This window comes from Mastigoproctus giganteus, chromosome 1 (genome assembly GCF_048544385.1).
Source record: "Mastigoproctus giganteus isolate SK-2022 chromosome 1, ASM4854438v1, whole genome shotgun sequence".
In the NCBI taxonomy this organism is placed as follows: Eukaryota; Metazoa; Arthropoda; class Arachnida; order Uropygi; family Thelyphonidae; genus Mastigoproctus; species Mastigoproctus giganteus.
In genome coordinates, this window is record NC_143575.1 from 61,635,521 (window position 1) to 61,655,616 (window position 20,096).

A 20,096-nucleotide genomic window follows, 5' to 3' on the forward strand; every position below is an offset into this window, starting at 1 on the left:
ACACTACTCTCCCTGTGGTAGTTCCCTTCAACGACACAGAAACCCTCATTCCACTTCACCATTAGATATATTCAGATTTATCGGTCTAAGGATATTATGAAGTCTAAGAAGGGCGGCATCTTGAAAGTTGAAGCAATTCTCAAGAATTTTCATCAGGGACTTTATTGCAACGCTATAAAAGGCAGAAAAAAAATTTGATATTGTAAAATAATCTTATTGTGCTAGTCTGTGCAACACAAATTGTTCCCTGAAAGCGTCTTGGAGATTTCTTAAGGGTTTCAAGGTTGGAGATTTAAGATTGTAGTGCTTTTAAATCTTGACAGATCTTATCTAGTTGGATATTTCAATCCTGTATTTGTTCCTATAACCGGATTCCTGTAGGTTTACTTTTATTGGGCTTGTTTGTGAAGAAATTTATGTAGTGAGAATTAAAGAGATGTGTCCAGATGGGATGGAAAGGAAGGCTATGGACTTAGTCTTCATGTTTAAGGAAAAGCACCTTTCTCCTAAAATGTATTGTTTTAGAAGTATTAACAACTTAGGCTATTTATATAATATAAACATTTACGCTGTGTATATAATATGTTTGTAAATTGCTCGTGTTCTGGGGTCGATTTGCTGGAAGAAACACCAGTTTCCAGGAGGAAAAAACTACGCAACCTTCTCCTGAGACCTACTTACTCAGTTACGTTGTTAAAAAGGCCCGTAAAAATTCCTCCTGTCATCACGGGATTCGAACTCAGGTTCTTTCACCCGGTGTGGGGAGGATGGTGATTATACAAGTGTGCTACTCCCGAGGGTTAAGATGTAGGGGAGATTCATTGCATGTATACACAGGCGTTGGACTGGCCATGTGATGGAAGCCATAAGAGTAATCCTGATAGTATTGTTGGACTGGATCGAACTACGGACTTGCCTGCACAGTCATATACTGGAGCTGCTCTATAGTAGTCAAATTAGGATCTGAACAAAGCTCGATACAGGTGGAGGAAGGTATTGCAATCAGTCTCCCACGTCAGATAACTTAAGGATGTTTGGTTTCTTCAGACAGAGTTCTTGTTTGAAAAATGTGGTTCTGAAATGTAAGTTTATTGTCGAATGTTAAGCCTCAGAACTTGATGTTTGCAATTGGTACTGGCTGAGTTCCTAGAAGCAGTTTCAGGATTAAGACGACGCTTTTTACAAAAAGTACATAATTGTGTATTTTGATACCGGTAACCATTAAGTGAAGTCCATAATTCTATTTTGTTTCTCGAGAACTGTAGCTGTCTTTCAATGAAAGCATATTCTGTGAAAGACGAGATATTGCGGAATCATCAGCATAGAAGTAAATGTCAACGTTGGTAAGAAAGTTCTGAGCTAATATCACTTATGCTTACCGAAAAAAGGTAGCAACTGAGGCACCAATCCTTGTTGAGCGCCTTCCTTTTTAAATATTGCGAAAAGAAATTGCAGTACCTTAACTGGAAAGTCACTAGAATCACCTAGAATATTAACTCAACTACCCAAGTGGAAGCTACATGTTCTTGAATTGCGTATGTGGCTTCCACTTGAGTAGTTGAATTAATATTCCTGGTGATCCATGGAGTGAAAAAAGGCCCATAAAAATTACTCGTCACTGACAGTGATTCGAACCCGGGCCTTCTCCGTCACCGTGTGGGAAGGACGGCGACGATGCCACTCTGCTATCCGCGCAAATACTAATTGAAAAGTTCTATTTTGAAAGAAACCTTTTATGGTTATCGGTATCAGACTTCGAAGCCATATGAGATATAGATCTTGAAGAATTCCATAACATGACACTAAGAAAGTCAAAAGGCTTTCTAAGTGTCCAGACACACCTTAACAAAATGTTCATATCCGATTAAAGTATTCTGTATAGATTCTATTATGAACAGAAGATTTAACATGTACCAGTTTTTCAGAAAGCTATACTGATTCACATTCATGACAACTTGGGAGTCCAGAGACCATACCAACTGATCGTGAATAAATTTTATCAAGCAACGAATGAGGAATATTGGCCGATACTTATGTAGATTCGTTTGATCTCTTCCAGTTTTGGAGAAGACTACGACTGTTGAATGACACTAGGTTTCACTGAAGATCCGGTTAAGGAAACGCAGTGCCAATTTCAATAGTTTGTTATCAGATCCCATCAAGGAGTGTCGCACTGTTTTGCTGATCCACCAAGGGAATCCTAGACTTCAAACATTGTGAAAGGCCGGGAAACTGTCCTAAACGATGTTTGTAGTCCAAAATTCCTTATATTTTCAGTATGGAATTTCATTATAAGAAGAGATTGTCCTGTTCTGAAAATTAATTTGCAAACTTCAACTTTTATTTTTTCTTTTGAAAATGATTCCTGTGCAGATATGGCTGATATTTGAGCAAACAATTCTCCCATTTCCATTGGAGGTGACAGGTCATGTCCATTCCAGCGTAAAACCAAAAGGTATCAGTGGAAATTTACCTTTCAGTTAACTTTTTATCTATATTCTTCGTTATCATGGAAGCCAACTGGATCCAAGCCTTTTCTCTTGCCTTGTTCCTGACATAGTGTACCTTTGCTTTAATTTTTTAATGATTCATTTTAATTAATACCCTGTTCCACCAATGATTAGCATGTTCAAAAGTTTAGGTATGCCATTTGTTGCATCTGTTATAATCTGCGTAATGATGGATTCAGTAACGTTACCAGTAGGTAATTCTTGATAATTAGGTCGTGAATAGTATTAGAACAATCTATTTCTTCATTTTTAATAGGACAGCAATCATTACTTAGAAAGCTAGCAGTCCTAACGTAGGAGAGCAAATCGATAGGCCTCCGGCTGTGGATGTTTCAATGACGAATTGGATGTAGGTTTTAGCACCAGTGGTCTCAAGTGTAAGGTTCTTTTTGGCAGGAAGGGTGAATAAGTTTTCCTTGCCCATCTGTATATATTGGTGAGCCCGATAGCGTATGGTGTGCATTGAACTTCCGACTTATTGGACTCCGCACAGGATGCCGCCTGGCGACCGCACAGGGCACGGCACTCTGATCCTTGTGCCTTTCACTTCTACAACTTCGCCTGGCCTCGGCCACCGACTGCTGTCTTTTCTAAAGCTGCCACTGTTTATTCCCCCTTTTCTTCTCCCTCTGAGTAACGCTCCTCTCAATATTTAAGGATTTATCTGCCCTGGAAAGCTCAGACGACTCTGGAGTTGGCTCTGCAGAGTTTCAATTCTTTACCTCTTGACCCATCTCCCCGTGGTCTGGACGAAATGAGGATCGGTGGTGTTCCACGGGTCCCCTAAGCTAAGTAGCCAGAAGAACAGCATAACCTAACACAAACCATGTTATACTCTCTTTCTGGCCTTTACAGGCCAGAACGTTTGCAGTTTTTTGAATGACATGTGTCATGGTCAAGGGTGTTCATTTACAAAGAATAATGAGCCCATGCTGCTCAAGTGAAGGCAGTTATCCCGTTCCATGGTGTACTCCTTTTAGCCTTTGTGGGAGGGGGGGGGGGAACTACCTTTATCTCCCAGGTTTCCAGCCTTACTATGGGAAAGCAGAAACCGTGCCACCTAGTGATCAAGAGGTTGGAAGATGTTATTAGTTAGTCTTTTTAGAACAGGAAAAATTAAGAGGTGGATTTCCTTCTCAGTCTTTGATGTTTTTTTTTTTTTTTAGACTTTTTGTGAGAGAGAAAGATTTATCTTAAGTTTCTTGTCAGAACGTTATGTAAAAAAATAATATTCTTCAGAGAGCTTCTCTATTCACAGTCAAATCACTCAGCCAATAGATCGCTTGGCACTCGGAGCAATAATTTATACAGCAAACTGTAGAAGTTCCTCGGTTCATGCTATAATAGGATCCTCTGTAACAGTAGTTTCGTTGCTTGTGCGTTTGGGGGGGAGGTCCGAATTCAAATCCTGTAGGAGACTGGCACTTTAAGGCTTCTTTAACTGAGACTACAGTTAGCAGGTCTCGGGTGAAGGGAGAGGGTGTCCTTGACGAGCTTAAGTCTGTGTAACATGCAATCGATTCGGGAACACTCTTGTGCATACATAATAAGTTAAGCAAAAGGCATTAAACGGCACACTACAACCAAATTAGACGATGTGCCTAGAAAAAAAATCTGCTCCAAACAACCACAAACAACCAAAGTGAACTCGCCGCTTCAGAACATGAAACTTAAGTAAAGTCTCATGACCACAACTTCATTGGAACTTATTCCAAACAACAGTTGGTCTTGTGTAAACTTATGTAAACTATAGAAGGAAAGGAATCAATCAGATTGGACCACTTAACATAGGTGGGTTGACTATTGATGATCACGCTCAGGTAGCTAATAAACTGAATGAGTATTTTGCATCTACATTCACACATGGAGTTATTCAAGGAGAGGAATGTCAGAAGTTTATTAAACTCTAACAGGGAGCTAAGTGATTTAGTAATAACTGTGAGCAAAGTGGAGGAGAAATTGTTGAAGTTAAACATAAGGAAGGCACCTGGAGTGGATGGGATCTATCCAGTTATATTAAAGAAGGCAGCAAAGAAAGTAAGCAAACCCATAGCCATAATTATGAGAGCTTCCTTGGACTCAGGGGGAGGTCCCCATGGACTGGAGGTGTGCAAATGTATCACCAATTCACAAGGGAGGTTCAAAAGGTGACACGTGTAATTACAGTTAGTTAATTTCTGTTCCGGATAAAATAATGGAGTCACTGGTTAAAGAAGCATTGCAGAATCATCTAGACAAGGCTGCAGTAATTGTTAAGACACAGCATGGGTTTGTTAAGGGAGGTCTTGTCTGACCAATTTGATTAGATACTATGTGGTCACAAAGGAACTGGATGCAAAAAATAATTTTGATGTCATATATTTGGATCTTAGAAAGGCTTTTGATACTGTTGCGCATGGAAGACTGCTGCACAAATTGGAGAGGTAGGGCATTAATGGTAAGTTGCTACAATGGATAAAGGGATGGTTCAGTGGGAGACGACAGAGTGGTAATCAATGGACACTGCTCATCGTGGACTAATGTTATTAGTGGAGTTCCCCAGAATTCGGTGCTGAGCCCATTGTTGTTTTGTGTATTTATCAATGATATCGATGAAGGTGTATCAGGCTTAATGTCCAAGTTTGCTGAAGATACCAAGGTTGGTAGGGTTGTTAATGACAGTATGCTACTCCAACTGGATCTAGATAAGTTGGGCAATGGGCTGAAAAGTGGCAACTGAAGTTTACCATTGACAAATGCAAAGTACTGCATATGGGTAGCAATAACCGAAGAGAAACGTACCAACTGTGTGGTACTACACTCAGGGAAGTGAAAAAGACCTGGGGGTAATTGTGCAATGAAATATGAAGTTTGCTGCGCTGTGCAGACGGACTGCCAGGGGAAGCCCGTCTGCTTATATAGGAATTTTGCTAGCAGGGACAGGGAGGTGATTATCCTGTTATACAAGACAATGGTTATGCCACACCACACCTGTACACAATACTGTGTACAGGTCTGGAGTCCTCATTTTAGGAAGGATGTAGAGTTGCTAAAACGAGTACAAAGAAGGGCAACAAGATTGGTGAGGGGAACAAAGGAGTGTTCTTACGAAGAAAGGCTTAAGTTCTGTAAATTACAGCGCCTGGAGAGTAGGCACCTGCGAGGTGATCTGATTGCGGTGTATAAGGCCTTGAATAGGTTGAGCAGGGTGAATGCTGATCAGATTCTTCCCCTTGCTCAGATTAAGAACCTGAGGGGGCATAAATTCAAATTGAGGAAAGACAGTTGTAGAAAAGATGTGCGGAAATTTTCCTTTAGGCAGCGGGTGGTTGATTGGTGGAACAAAACTTCCGTCTTTTATAGTGGAAGTTGATAGCCTAAATAAATTTAAGGCTGAGCTGGACAGGCATTTGGAACGAATGGAGGGGTGAAACGGGAGGTTTTTTTTTTTTTTTTGGCTGATGCTGCATAAGCTTGCATCGTATGCCTCTACTAATGCTAATCGGTCTCAGGCGAGGACAGCAGTCCATTTCCCCTCGGAATTCGGATTTTGTCTTTTTTTTTTTTTACAAAATGCTACGAATTGCCACATTTTAACCCTACTGAACAATATCGTCATTTTTCCTTCGCTTATTTCATTTATTCTCCCACAACACTTCCTTATATGACACCTACACACAAATCCCGTCCCTGGCTCTGATATGCATCCTCAACTATAACCTCAAACCTCCCCGAGTAGAAAACAACCAAGAATTTTCCCATCAAAATCCTAATTTACATTCTGAGGTTATATTACATACGATCTGCACAGGCTTGTATCTTATGCGCTGTGTCAAGGAGTCAAGCCAGCGGACTATCCTATCTAAGAAACTAGTACAGCATTCTATCAAGTAGTTTTAACCCAGACCCAGGACTTCTCAAAGATTATTCTTTCCAGCTGTAAAGTGCAGAACTCGTTTCTGTTTCATAATACTGGGACGAATTGATTTGACTTGGCGATAGTGCTGGTACTCTTGAGATAGGAAAACGAAAGATTTATCTCAAAACCGTTGCGCACGTATGTCCCACCTTGATGGATTTGATCTTCCAACTACAGAGGTCACTAACTTGTAGGTCACACATTTATATTTGCTTCCTTCAATGGCCTCACTAACCTTTCAAATACTGAAATTTGTAGAGCAATGTATTATGGTCCCTTGAGGGCAACCAGGCTTAAAGAGGTATAATTTCCATCCATGTTGTTGCTTCTACGTCCAAGAAGTACTTTTATATGAATCTCTCGTATAGTGGTTCCCAAAAGTCTGAATATCACTGATATTATTTATCAATGAATTATACTGATAAATAATGAGATTTACCATCCCGAGTTATACTGAGATGATAAAACACAGTTGAACCAGTGGCATAATGGATAAAATAGTGTTGTACCCTTCCTCTGACTTAGTGGTCGTGCCACAGAATAAACAGGTTCTCTGTTAAACCGCCCACATTTCCATCACTCCCTCAGCGTGCACAATTTCGTTCGATTTCCGAAGTGTGTAAACTGTACTGTACCTTAACTTTTGTTTATCAGTGTATTATCGGGCCATTTAATAGTAAAAGATCCAGTTATTGGATTGTAATTTTCATGGACAGAACGATATTTTCTCCAGCTTAAAAATACTAAAATAGCTTTCACTATTCGCCTTGTACAGCAGATATTTAACTACGGTAAACTCAAATGCGCCTAGTACTGTACTCTGGAGTTTGACTACTCGGTTACAACACCAATATACATGTGCTACCATTGGAAAGTTGTCTGTCGCGAAACTCAAGATGAGTTACAGATATATAATATACTGATTGAGGTCATCAGGATATTATAGATCTGTAAATTGAGTTTATTCTTTGGTTGGTTTGCCTGTTCGTCGGATGAAAAAGCAGTTTCTAGAAGTTAAAAAATATTCACCCTTCATCGTATGGCGATCACCCCCCCCCCTCCTCTTACTAAGATCAAGAACCTTGCTGGATATTTAGAGATGATGGAGCAGTTTATTTCTTTACACAGAAAACGGGTACGGTAATTTTCTCCCCGATGGATTTAAATATACAGTGGTAATTACCCTCTATTGGAAACCAGGACTGGATTGATCAGAAAGCTGGACGCAGCAGTCTGTGGGATTTTCCTCGGCTGTCGTGGGAAGGTGCATCACTATTTTATGGAATTAGGGTCGTGTTCTTTTATGGGCCTTGCACTGGATCCACACGTGACACAAGCAGTTGTGCATCTGCGGACTGGGTGCCCAAACTTCTGGCACTAGGCGTAAGACATTTGGAATAAAACTCTAACACGGCAATTAAGGTAACTGCTTTTTTCACTGTTGGTGGTTTGGATTGTCAAAAGTAAGAATTATGTTCCACTGAGAACTAGTGTGCCTCTTTGCTTCAAGATTCATCTAATACGAACTCCTTGATCTTGTAGTTTTTGTTTCAATTCTTCCCGTTGTATTAAAGTCGCGTTTCTTTATACTGTTCAAATATTCTCTCCAGATTCAGCGTGTGAGCTGAATATTGATTAATCTGCAACTCAGCTAGTGATCAAAAATCTCGGTTTATCAATGTATACTAGCGTGTCCCAAAAATACAATTCCTGCACCTAACATGGTAACTTTTAACTGAGGAGGTTATTGTATTAAGTGTATGAAATCGCATTTTTAAGACAACATTACAATAATAAATTGAACTCTTTTCATATACAGTACTTAAGGAATCTTCCTTAACTATATGCATACTGAAATTGGGATTCCACATAATGCTTCCTATTTCCCTTTCACGCAATATACAAGTGCAGTAGTTTTATTTGGATCTGGGATAATTGTTCGAAAGCCTTAACGAGGGCCAAGAGGTGGTCAAGTATCCCAAGATTGTTCTCGCTATCTTTACAGTCCTGTTCTACCCGAGTTAACAACCCCTGTAGAAAACTGGCTCTAAATTGCATGTTGTTCTGTGGTCGATTTGCTGGACGAAAAACCCATGCTACCTTCTCTTGAGACCGACTAACTCAGCCAAGTTGTGAAAAAGATCCATAAAAATTCCTCGTGTCATTGACGAGATTCGAACTCAGACCTTATACACATAAAGGACATTGCAAAATTTAATTACATATGGTCCCATCACTAGCACCTTTGAACTCTGGTTGTGGAGTGAGAAACTGATTCCTCCCCGATAGTAAAATTTTTCTGAGTTGTATTTTTAAAGTGTCAGCCCTATATGAATAAACCTACGTAGTTGTCTCCTACCAAAGAACAGAACTGATGGTACAGATTGATGATGACTGCCCTTGCGGCGTCTTTTGCTCCTAGAGGCAATAATAATATCGGACATCTTGAGGCAAAGTAAACGGAACACTTTCTTGTATAGTTGTTTACACAATAAAGTGAGTTTGATTTTTATCTTAATTGTGATTTCAGCCAAAGAGGCTACAATGAGACATTCTTCCCAACAAGAGCACACGATCTAGATTTCGAACCTTTATTAAAGCTTAGCGCATTCATTTTGATTGTCTTTCTAAGCTTCAGAATGTGCAGTTTGTAACCTTAGTATGTTTCCCATCAGTGCCCTGATCCCATGAGTCAGCACCATAGTCTTTTCGGCGAAATTCCTGCAAGTCCCTTCGCAATGTTTCCTGATCTTTCTACCAAACGATTTTTCTTCTTGTCATGACTTCTATCTATTCAGACAGACCCTCAGTTTTCCTTTCATCAGCAACTTGCGAACTTTACATCCAGAATTGAATTCTGAATACACATTCATTGAATTTATTAATGCAGAACCCAGGGCAGTGCAAAAGGGGAAGGGTGCTGTGGATGCGACGCAAACTGTCTACCATAAAAAGGGGTCCCACAAAAAGACAAAAAGCCATTTCTGTACTTGAAATTTCACCTGTGAACACACTCCTTTTCATATTGTTAGTGTCCAGTTTAGACTGGCTAATTACAGTAAAACGACAGAATCAAACAATCTTCACATGATTGCAAAACTGTTAAGTAATTCAACAACTTCGTTCCCAGAGACGTTTCGAAATTAGCTGACATCCCACCAGTATCTAAATCCTTCAGTAGCAAATTAGGCAACCATTTAATTGCCGTTTAGCAGCACTGACCCTGATGCAAGGCAGATCAACAGGAAAACGAAAGAAAAAAAAGCAAGTAACACAGGCAGAATCTGAAGGATAACCTACAAGAAGTTGTTCTTTCTGAATAAGCTCGGCCTTGGCCAATAGAACCAAAAACTAGGAAGAAATCTTAATTGCTGTTTTCACATATTCCACTTAGCTTATGACTGTGCCACAATTCTGTGGAAGAAAGAAATATAACCTCGGGAACTGGTGCGCCACTCTGGAAGCAAATACCCAAGAGAAAAAAATCCACAAATTTCTCCGTTGTTCAGCGTGCACAATGATGTACATAATATGCAAATTACGAGAAGTGAAGGCTGCACTTACGCGTTCTGGAATGTTAACAGCAAGAGGTGGAAATGTCACGGATAGTTTGTACTCTAAGTATTTCCTGAGTGTGACCTCTCGAAATGTGCTTGGAATCAAAAAGAAGGATTGCTCGGGATCTTGGACATGTCGGGATCTGGCAGTAGATCTCAACTTGTTCATTTACTCCCTAGAATACTCACAACCACTCATTTAAGTCGTGATCTTTTCAAGACCAACAACCATTCAAAGTACGCAATTAATTCTAGCTGTCTTTTAAGTACTTCACATTGTGTTGGTCCCTTTTCTCATGACCATGCTCACAACCTCGTTTTATGGCATTCCAACAGCACCACAAAGGTTGATTTCCATACAATCTATGGGTTGGATATTGATTAGATTAGTATCGGAAAATACCCATTTCAATACATTGTTGGTAGAAAAATTTTTATTCCTAATTTCGCTCAAACGGATTTTGTATATTTGTTGGAAAACCGAGGTTTAAATGAAGGATTTAATAATCTGAGATGTCAGTATGTAGTATTTTCAAGTTACAGGTGAGGGATGAAAAGCAGAGTTCTTTGTTCATTTGTACAGAAGGAAAAGCAGCTTATAGCGAGGTCTTTCAAAATAAATACCCGGCTTCATTTTCTGCCAGCACTGAAGTTCGCAATAGTTGCCATGTACTCGTAAATCCAAACTGAATTTTGAAAAGTCCAAGAAAAGAAACTGCTTTGCTGAATGGTAGCCATGCGTTGTTATCTCCCCATGAGGTTCTCTTTTGCGTATAGGCAGAATCCTTGCAAAGTTGCTCAAAGACAAATACTATGTTCTTTTAGTTTTTCGCCAGAAAGAAAATTGTTTAACAATCTTAATACCAGAAAGTCTCCATGTCCTGGTGATACTTCGGTGTTAAACGTTGTAATTCAAATTTAATTCGATTTTTTTAACACTTTTATATATCATTCTACTGGTGTATTTTTTGTTGGCTGGTTGGTTGGTTTGTCATTCATATCAGGCCCATTCCTAAGAGAGATCTCTCATTCTACAACTTTTAAATAATCAAACTATTTCTCAATTAATATGGATTAGCACAAATTCGATTCATGTTGATCACCAGGGGATCACTTGGGTTATGACATCCTTCAACAAATTCCACGGAAAAGTTTAGAGAGAAAACTGGAGTAGTTCAATTTTTATTTTTCTTCAACTGGATGGCCAAATTTTCTGTCTGATGTTCACGTAATGATGGTGAATAACTTGGCACTGCACAAAAACCAAAACTTCAAGAATATTCTCTAATAAAATCTTTAAATTTCGACTTTCAGACTTCATTTTTCCATTTCGGTAGCAATAATCACAGTTCGGCGTAATTTCGTTCAAATAGGAATTGTTTTTAACTGTTTATCTTCGATTTTATCCACGTTTTTGTTGGGTTTTTTTTTGACAAGGTGAGATTTTGTTTTTATTTGGAATAACCTAAAGCTGTAACCTATTTAGCGAGAACATATCAGCCTACTTCTTTCTTACTATTTAATAAACTAGGTTTTTTCCTCCCGAATAACAGTTAACCCTGTCAAATTCTAAACCGCCCTGTCACAATATACTTTTCTCACATCTGATAAGATGCTTCCCAAACCTCAGACACTGTTCAACAGAGATCAGTCAGGAAAAATCAATAACTCCCCTCTCTTTTATACACAACTTTCACTCCCTATCACACAAACGTTCCGTGTCTGCTTCATGTCTCTTCTACAAATAATTCCACGAGCATTGAGTTTCCTCACTAACATCTTTTGCGATAAAAGTTAAGCGCAATTTATAGAGAAATGGTTGTATAATCCTTTAAAGGTGGACGACCTCATTATAATGCAACAGACTGGTATTTTCTGCTTAATGATTTCATTCAATGATAATATTTCTAAACTACGTATTTCTTATGAGATTTTTAACCTTTGCTGTTGTGTTTCAAAACCAGTTAGAACAGGTGTGGCTACCAATCGCGATTCATTCATGATCAAACTCCAAACTGACTCAAAGAAGTTTTTTTTTCATCCTTGGGAGAAAAATCTTCCGCGATATGTATTTTTCTTAAAATTACGTCCAGCAGATCTTTGAGCCCAATACAGATTTTAAGATTGTCTTTTTTGGAATTACTATGGGGAAAAAAAGAGGAAAAACAAGACAATATTTGCGGAGTAACCGTTTTACCACGTTGTACTAAAACAAAAGTTCTCTTCCCAGTGTTCATATTCTCGTTAAATTTTACCTATCCAGTTGGCCATCAACTCCAAGATACAGTAAATGGAAAATGAATTGTTCCTTCATAAAAGAAGCAGCGTCAGAAGAGAGAACTGGATTCGGGGATGAAAGACCCACTACAGACGTGCAGAAACAATGATAATCAATCCATACCGTGAACTGAAGATATCTTCAGTTCAAAGAGCGATGATCAACTGATGATCTGAGTGCGTGATTCGGTTTATTATCGATAACACTATAGCAGCGACCGCTATATTACCCTTGGGTATTATCACAGTGTCACAAAACCCCAAGGACACCCACTAATAAACATTGAACGCACTAGGATGAAAAAAAAGGACTCCAGTGTCTATTCCTCGGAGAGACTAACTTAAAATGTCCAAGGTAAACACCGGTGGCAAGCTCGTATTTTGACTATTCTTCTCTTTGTCCACAAAGACCTGCTCGTACATTAAAACTCCATTACGTCATTTGACAGGTACAATATTTTCTCTTTCCTTCTGTCTCTTTTGCTTTTAATATCGTAATGTTTGTTTTCATTTTAACATTCCAGTGTTTGTCCAAATTCTATATTCTTCGGCAATGCATACTGTTTTAACCAGGATGAGGTTGCTGTTGCATCTAAGTAATGTTCTGTTTATTCATACGGGCCAGAAGGACATTGCTGTGATATCACATACACTACAACACACAGATCCACCATAGAACGTTTCCCATCGTATTCGCGCAGTTCTCATTTAAAGCAAAATATCTCTATTAAACGCATTTGACCATTACGCTATCCATTCTTTTAGTACTTTCTTCACCATTAATTCCATACTGCTTCCACTATCACTCATTTATATCTTGTCTGTCTGGACAAAATGATATTTTAGGCAGATAAATGAAACTTCCTTCGCTACCCACACTACAAACTGATGATTGTATATTGATAACAAAATGAACAAGAGATTCCAGGTAGCCCAAAATGCCTTCTAGGGGTATGTCACATGATCGCTGGGGGTCTGTAATTACGGTTTTTTTAGGACTACAAACCGAAATCGAGTATTTTTAAACGAAAAATACTTCTGAAACCAATTTGCGCATTAAATTTTAGAATCAAACTCGCCTTTGTACTGCACGGAGTTTCAACACTCTCAAGGGTTTCAAAATGCCCTCAGAATGACATTAATGTAGTGTTTAGGGACATACGTGTCTGCTAGGATAGCGCAGCCTACTTCGAAGGTGTTGTACACTCTTTCGTAGGCAACTATTCGAGCTTTCTCAAAAAGAGATTAATTCAAGTGGAGCCACAATTTCCATTCAGGTGGTGGTTGGTCATTGTCTCTTGCTGTTGTTCCTGTTGCCACCGAGTGCGCGAAATGTAGGAAATAATTTATAAATAATTCATAAAGCTGTAAGTTCTCAACCTCACGGCATGGCAGGCTTGGACGTACAAATTATACGTTGTCGTTGGTAGCTGGGCGCAACTGCACCATTATGACCTGGGTGTGGCCATTCGAGAAACAGTTGTGGACAGTGTTACTCTCTCGTGCAACCCCCTTTCCTTCCCCCATTATTCGTCTTATTCCTGACACGTCACCGATGCTGGATAAAAAGCTCCGTGAACAAATTTTTAACAACACATCCAATATTCATCTCATAATTCCCCGGTGGTGTTCTAGGACGCGATTATGGTACTGCGTCTTCCCACGAAGATTTGTCCTGAGGAGTGTGGGGTGTTTCTCCATCTTAGAGAACCTCTCAGCGACGGGCAGACAATGGGATGAGTAGAGGTCTAGTGTTTGAGGGAAAAAAAAAATGTAAAGATGGACAACTAACAATTGTCGAACTAATAAACACATCTGGATCCCAGAGATCTTGACGGCTGCAATATCTTCCAGCAGTATTGTTTCCTGTCAATATTCCTGGTCTTAATCGCTGGCCATCAATCTTGAGACATCCGTCTATTAACAGACTGCTCGCTTGTGCCTCTTTATATGATATAGACGCAGACATTGGTCTGTGCGTACTAGACTCTCTCTCTCTCTCTCTCTCTCTCTCTCTCTCTCTCTTTTAGTCTACAACGAATTCAATAGAACAGTTTTTATACCAGGATAACGTTGTGGACAATCCTAACGTAGAATAAAACTTTTCTGACAACGTTGTGTTATTGGTCCTGTGTATTGTCAACAGTGGTTCTCAATGGCCAATGTATTCATCACTGGATCCATTTAAAAACAGCGTTTTAAAAGCAGAACTAAGATTCTTATGATCCTTAAGGGGTAGGGGTGAAAGATCACGGATTTTGTCCAACTCAAAAAAGGGGGTCATTAGAAGGTTAAAAAAACATTGGCCTAACGCATTGAACGTATCTCACGTGACATGTATGCCCCATGTAATGAATAATTACATTTTATATCCATTTGTTGGAGAATATTTTGAATTATCTTCTTTCACATTTTAGGAGGATTCAATATATTACTTTTTAGATTAGTTCAGATTCAAGGATCTAATCAAATCAAAATATAATAAATATGGCAGTAGGTAAACAAACGAAGAATTAATAAAGTGTGCACTATTTGGGTCCACATGAAATTTGAATGAAACGACGTGTGCAAGACAATTCATCTTAAGAATGGCCAAATGGAGTTAGTTTCATCTTTAGATAAAACCAGGTGGGACTAATTTTTAATAGATCAAAAGCATTCAAATTATGTGGATGCAACATAGTTAATTTAGGGTTAAAAGCTTATATCAGGCTTCATATAGCTGTCAGCAGTCTGCAGTTTCTGAAGTTAGAGCTTTCGTGGGATTGTAGATATGAATTTGACCATATTCAAATAATCTAATGGAATGCTGTTGAAATCTTTAAAGCACGTTGTGCAAAATCCATGAGGTAATATTCGGACTGGAATACACAACCAGTTACTTAATTGATTGAGTAGATCAGCGTTAAAAGGCCAACAACAAACAAGATTACATATTCTACTGACAAATATTGTAGCAATGCTGGGCGGTCATGCAATACAGCACGTGACACTGGTAGGTATGAACACAGCCTTTATCATCAGAGCACAGTACGTTAATTTTTAATGGTATTCTAATGAAGGAGGATCATTTGCTGTACCTCACCCAATGCTCTCGCTTGTTATCAACTTTTCTTATAGCAGATGCGCTTCCATATATTGAGGCACTTTTTACAGAGGAACCAATTTTGCAGTACATTGAGCAATCAACTTGGAATGGCTCAAAAACTTAAAGAAAGCTCCGCATGTACATATATATAGCATCAATAAGAGTGAACTCAACGTCACCTTGCCGGTAGGTTTTGGTTTCGTGACATTGTACCTAATGGAGTGCTGTATACGCTTACCGCTTTCTTTACAGTTTTTGTGCAACGTCAAAATGTAAAGAGAGTAAAACTTTTTGGTCAGCGAATTCTGCACGTTAATGAACAGATAGGGAGAGAAATCTGGATTTTCAAGTCAAATTCCGGCCTCTAACATTTTATTCCACAATGACTTTTTACTTAATATTCAAATTATACTCGCATGCAATTCAACCTCCACCAATAAACGAACTCTCAAAACTATGTACGTAATAGACTTTCTCTTATATTCACAGAAGAGATTAGCCGCCATAGTACTTTTACTGCGGGTGTCCCTCAAGGTTCTTCATTAGGCCTCTTTGCTCACACTGAAATACCAGTACATTTTTCTCTACAGACATAAAAAAACTTTAATATATGCAAAAAACATTGACCTTTCAAACACTGGTCATAATATTCAATCCAATGTAATGAACGTTTATCGTGATCACGTGTATCAAAATGCTGCTCAATGATTCCAATATGCATCCATAACTATTAATAAATATGTTTAGAATTTATTTTACTTTAAATATTGCTATTAATTTATAAAATAACGTAAATTTTTGAAAAAGAATATTCTGTTTCTTAAAAATTAAAAAATACGCTCTAAATTAGCAATTACACCTATTAATAAATTAATATAATGATACAGTAAAATGATCTATGATTAGGAAGTTCATGCTGTCAAAGCAATGCCTATATTTGGATGCAAAAGGTTTTTGATATTAGGTGTTTTGGACTTTGGAAATAATGATTTGGAAGTGCATGATGTAAAAGTAATGCCTATTGTGGATGCAAGAGGACTTTTGCAATTTTATTTTAATCAAAAAAAGTAATTTTGATAATCAAATTTTCAAACATTCTTTTTTGAAAATATGTATTTAATTACTAAAGTGCAATATTGCAAATATGATTCTAAATATTCTCTCTTTGTATTTCCTCCCTGGTGTCTGCAGTGAACAAGACGGACTATGGGTTTAGTGGTGGCGGTAGTGGTGCCGGTCTGACGGCTAACGGCGGAGGAGGTGGAGCAGGTTCGGGGCGGACCAACTTCACGACCAAACAGCTGACAGAATTGGAGAAGGAATTTCACTTCAACAAGTACTTGACCAGGGCGAGACGGATAGAAATAGCGACCGCATTACAGCTCAACGAGACACAAGTCAAAATCTGGTTCCAGAACAGACGAATGAAGCAGAAAAAGCGAATGAAAGAAGGATTGATACCATCAGAACCGGCTGCCAAGGAGAACAGTCCCACCGGTGTCGGCAGCAGCGGTGCAGCCAACCCCGCGGTTCCTCCGTCACCTGGGACCATCCCTCTGTCGTCTAAAGACTCCAACCAGTGAGGGTTTTTTTACTCTGTCTGTGTTCGGGCCCGTACGACCTCCACGCTGGTTGTTCCGCTGCTGGAAACGGATGTGATCTCCGCTTACAGCGAATGTGGTCCGTCTGTCTACAAGACGGAGGTACAGTGTCCTTGTAGGAATGCCAAAGTCCTAAAAAAAATCCGAATTATGTATAGTTTGTTTGCTTTTTTGTTCCTGTAAATAATTTTCCGTTTGTCCCCAACCCCACCACCACCTCCTCCTCTCCCTAAGAGTTTAGTTTGCAGATTGATGTTTGTGTTCTGATTTCAATTTAACTTATTTTCTAATTGAGAACTGTATTTTTACACTCCCTCCCTTCCCCATGAAGAATTCCCCCCCCTAAGGGCGTGTTAGTGCTTTTGTGTTTGCAAAGAACTGTACAGCTAGCGCTGGTTTCATAAGACTTTGATGATTCGAAATAAAACAAATATCGACGTTGAAGAGAAAATAAATATTAAAGGAGTTTAAACGAGGTAATTTCTTAAAGAGAATGTTTATATCATAAACCCCTGTTGCATTACCCATTCTATATGTATTTTTGTATACAATTACCTGTGCAAAATGAGAGCTATGCCTGTCACCACTCACACATATACCTCAAATCCGCTGCCGGCCTCATCAGAACAATAAAAAAAAATATATCATCATCTGCATTAGCTGTGTCTGTCTCTTTATATACTAATTATCACCAATATAAAAAGGATCACTAATGTTTTTTGACAGAAAATATATTACTTTTATGCGCATGCGTAAAATGTCCACTGATGAGCAAGATTTCGAAGACCAAAGTGGATTTTATAGGAAAAGTCTAATAACCGGAAATTGATTAATGATCACGTGCAAATACTTAACCCCTACCAACATTAGCGAGAGGGGGGGACACTTTCTCTTAGAAATTTCCCTCAAAAACCTCCCTGGCTTCCCAATGAATCGCTGTTTTGTTAAAGATACATTTTGTGCCAGCATCCAACAATGAGGTTACCATGGATACAGAAGAAAGCCAAATTATAAAAATGAAGCCTTGTTGCTCGGTGAATAAAGTCTCTTTTTACTCGTGTTTGCCGATGCTTCTACAAGTGCAGAACAGCTCATAGCCACCACTTTTTTTTTCTTCTTTTTTACCTCTAGACGTCCAGACACCAAATTGCCTCAACTCTTCATGTGTAATTACACTAACAGTTTCTCACGCGAGGGTGCTTTTTTTTCCCCTTCTTTTTCTTAGTTTTTTTTTTTGCCATCCTCCTCTTTCTACTCTTCTCAGACTGTGATGCGAGATCTCAGTACTTCAGAGAAGTGTTTAACGATCTTGTGAGCGTCCAAACAACAAGTAATGGATTCGGGAAAAATCTTTAAGCCATGCTGATAGGTTGGACGCACCATTTAGCCTCCCACTCACCTAGTCCACTACATGAACGAGATAATTAACTAAGCTCCTTGCCACTCTGGAGTTTGCTTCGCTGACACGATTAACATATTTGACAGACTGGAGTGTTTGCGGCTACTCCGGGAAGCTTTTCCTCGAACCCCGTCGTGACCTGTTCGCTCTCTAATTTCGCCTCCGATTCGGAAAACATGTTTCGGATTTTACAGAAGGACTTTTAACCGAAAAATCGGTTCTCAACGTCCTCCTCCCTCCCCTCCACCATTTCTTTCACCCTCCTGGGTGTGTGTGACAGGGCTCGTTCCCTACCTCCTCTCCTATGACCAATGGCTGCTTCCCGAGTCTACGGTAAACAGGCGTCCGCGTCAGCGACGGGATATTATTTCCGTCAAGAGTTTAGCTAGACGTGATTAGAGCACTGTCAAAGGATGATTAATTTCTCCGCATTTTTACTTTCCCAGACCTCGTCATTAGATGGCGGCGCGTCGCTTCCCGAGCCTAAGTCCCGTAATTGCCATCTATTCGTGTGTCCTCCGAGGACCTTGTCAGGAGTTCCATCCTTCGGTGCATCCGTCAAACGAACGCATCCCTACTCCTTCTTGCCTACATCTCAACGCCAAATTATAACTTGCCCCGTCGCTGGAAGTCTTGAGGGGGGTCATTAGAGTTTTCTGTATTTTCCCCGACAAAACCTCCAGTGTTGGAAAAGTGTAGCAACAACTGTGTCGGTATAATCTACCTTCGCCGGCGCAAAAGAGGCTATCCTTCATCCAGGACAGGGCCGAATGTGAGCCACAGTAAGCCTCTCGCAGTCTCTCGAACCCGGCTAACCGCACCGAGGCCTAAATAATTGCGAGCCTCAATGACTCCACTCGAGGCAACCGATGTTGTTGGGCCAGCAAATTGGAGGCCCGTGTCCGGTGTCAGAGAAAGAAAATTTATGGCCGTTGCAACGCTGTTGTGCCGAATGCGTGTACAGGCAGCGCGAGACCTACGTTTGAAACGAGCGTTGTTTACCACCATTAGGCTGTAGTGAAAGGAGATCGCTATACATCATAAGACCACAGTCTTTGCCCAGGTAGCGACCAAGACACAAGCAGCCATTAATCATAGCCGGGTGACTTTTTTCCCCTTTTTTTTTTTATTCTTCCCCCTCCCCTCCGTTCCCTGTCTGTACCGTTTCGGCAGTCTTTTCTGGCTGTCTCGTTTCTGTTCGGCGTTGATCCGTCTACTTCTATGGTCGTCTTTCGCTATCATTTATCTCCGTCTTCGGTTCGCAGAAGTGGCCCTCAAATGTCGACCTTCTTCTTCCCGAGCAACCGTAGCAGAGGGTGATCCACTCGCTTTGATAACGCGGACCCCCATGGTATAGGGAGACGAGGGAGAAAGGGGAAGCACAACAGATAGATCTGTTACTCCTTACATAGGGTTCTTGGCAATGACATAAAATGAAATAAGACGAATAGGAAGGTTTGTTGTTTTTAATGAGTGTTTCTCAACACGACAATGCTGTTATCGGCGAGGTCAAAAGCCACTCGATTTGATTATTTGCGGAGAAAAACTTTTGTTTCACGTTTTTTTGGTATTTATGTTGGCGTTCTAAACAAAGATTTTTAACGTGTTCGGTTCATTCTATTCTTGCTGCAAAATACGAAAAGCGAGACTTATTGGGCCCTCTGTTTTTGGCCCACAGGATTTAAACTGCCCGGTAAATGCAATGGTTTTAATTCTCACAGTAGACGAACTTGGCCTTATCACAATTAACTTAAAGACCAAAATAG

General features: G+C 39.7%; 1 protein-coding gene across 1 annotated transcript in view; it reads left to right on the forward strand.

Moving 5' to 3' along the window:
- LOC150090845 (homeobox protein Hox-B1-like) overlaps nt 1-17,265 on the forward strand; it is a 41,818-nt gene extending 24,553 nt beyond the window's left edge. The window contains exon 2 of the mRNA XM_090380304.1: nt 16,522-17,265. Coding sequence (XP_090236430.1) covers nt 16,522-16,913 — 392 coding nt within the window. The 3' untranslated portion in view covers nt 16,914-17,265. The remainder of the gene's footprint in view (nt 1-16,521) is intronic.
- Nucleotides 17,266-20,096: the final 2,831 nt, after the last annotated feature.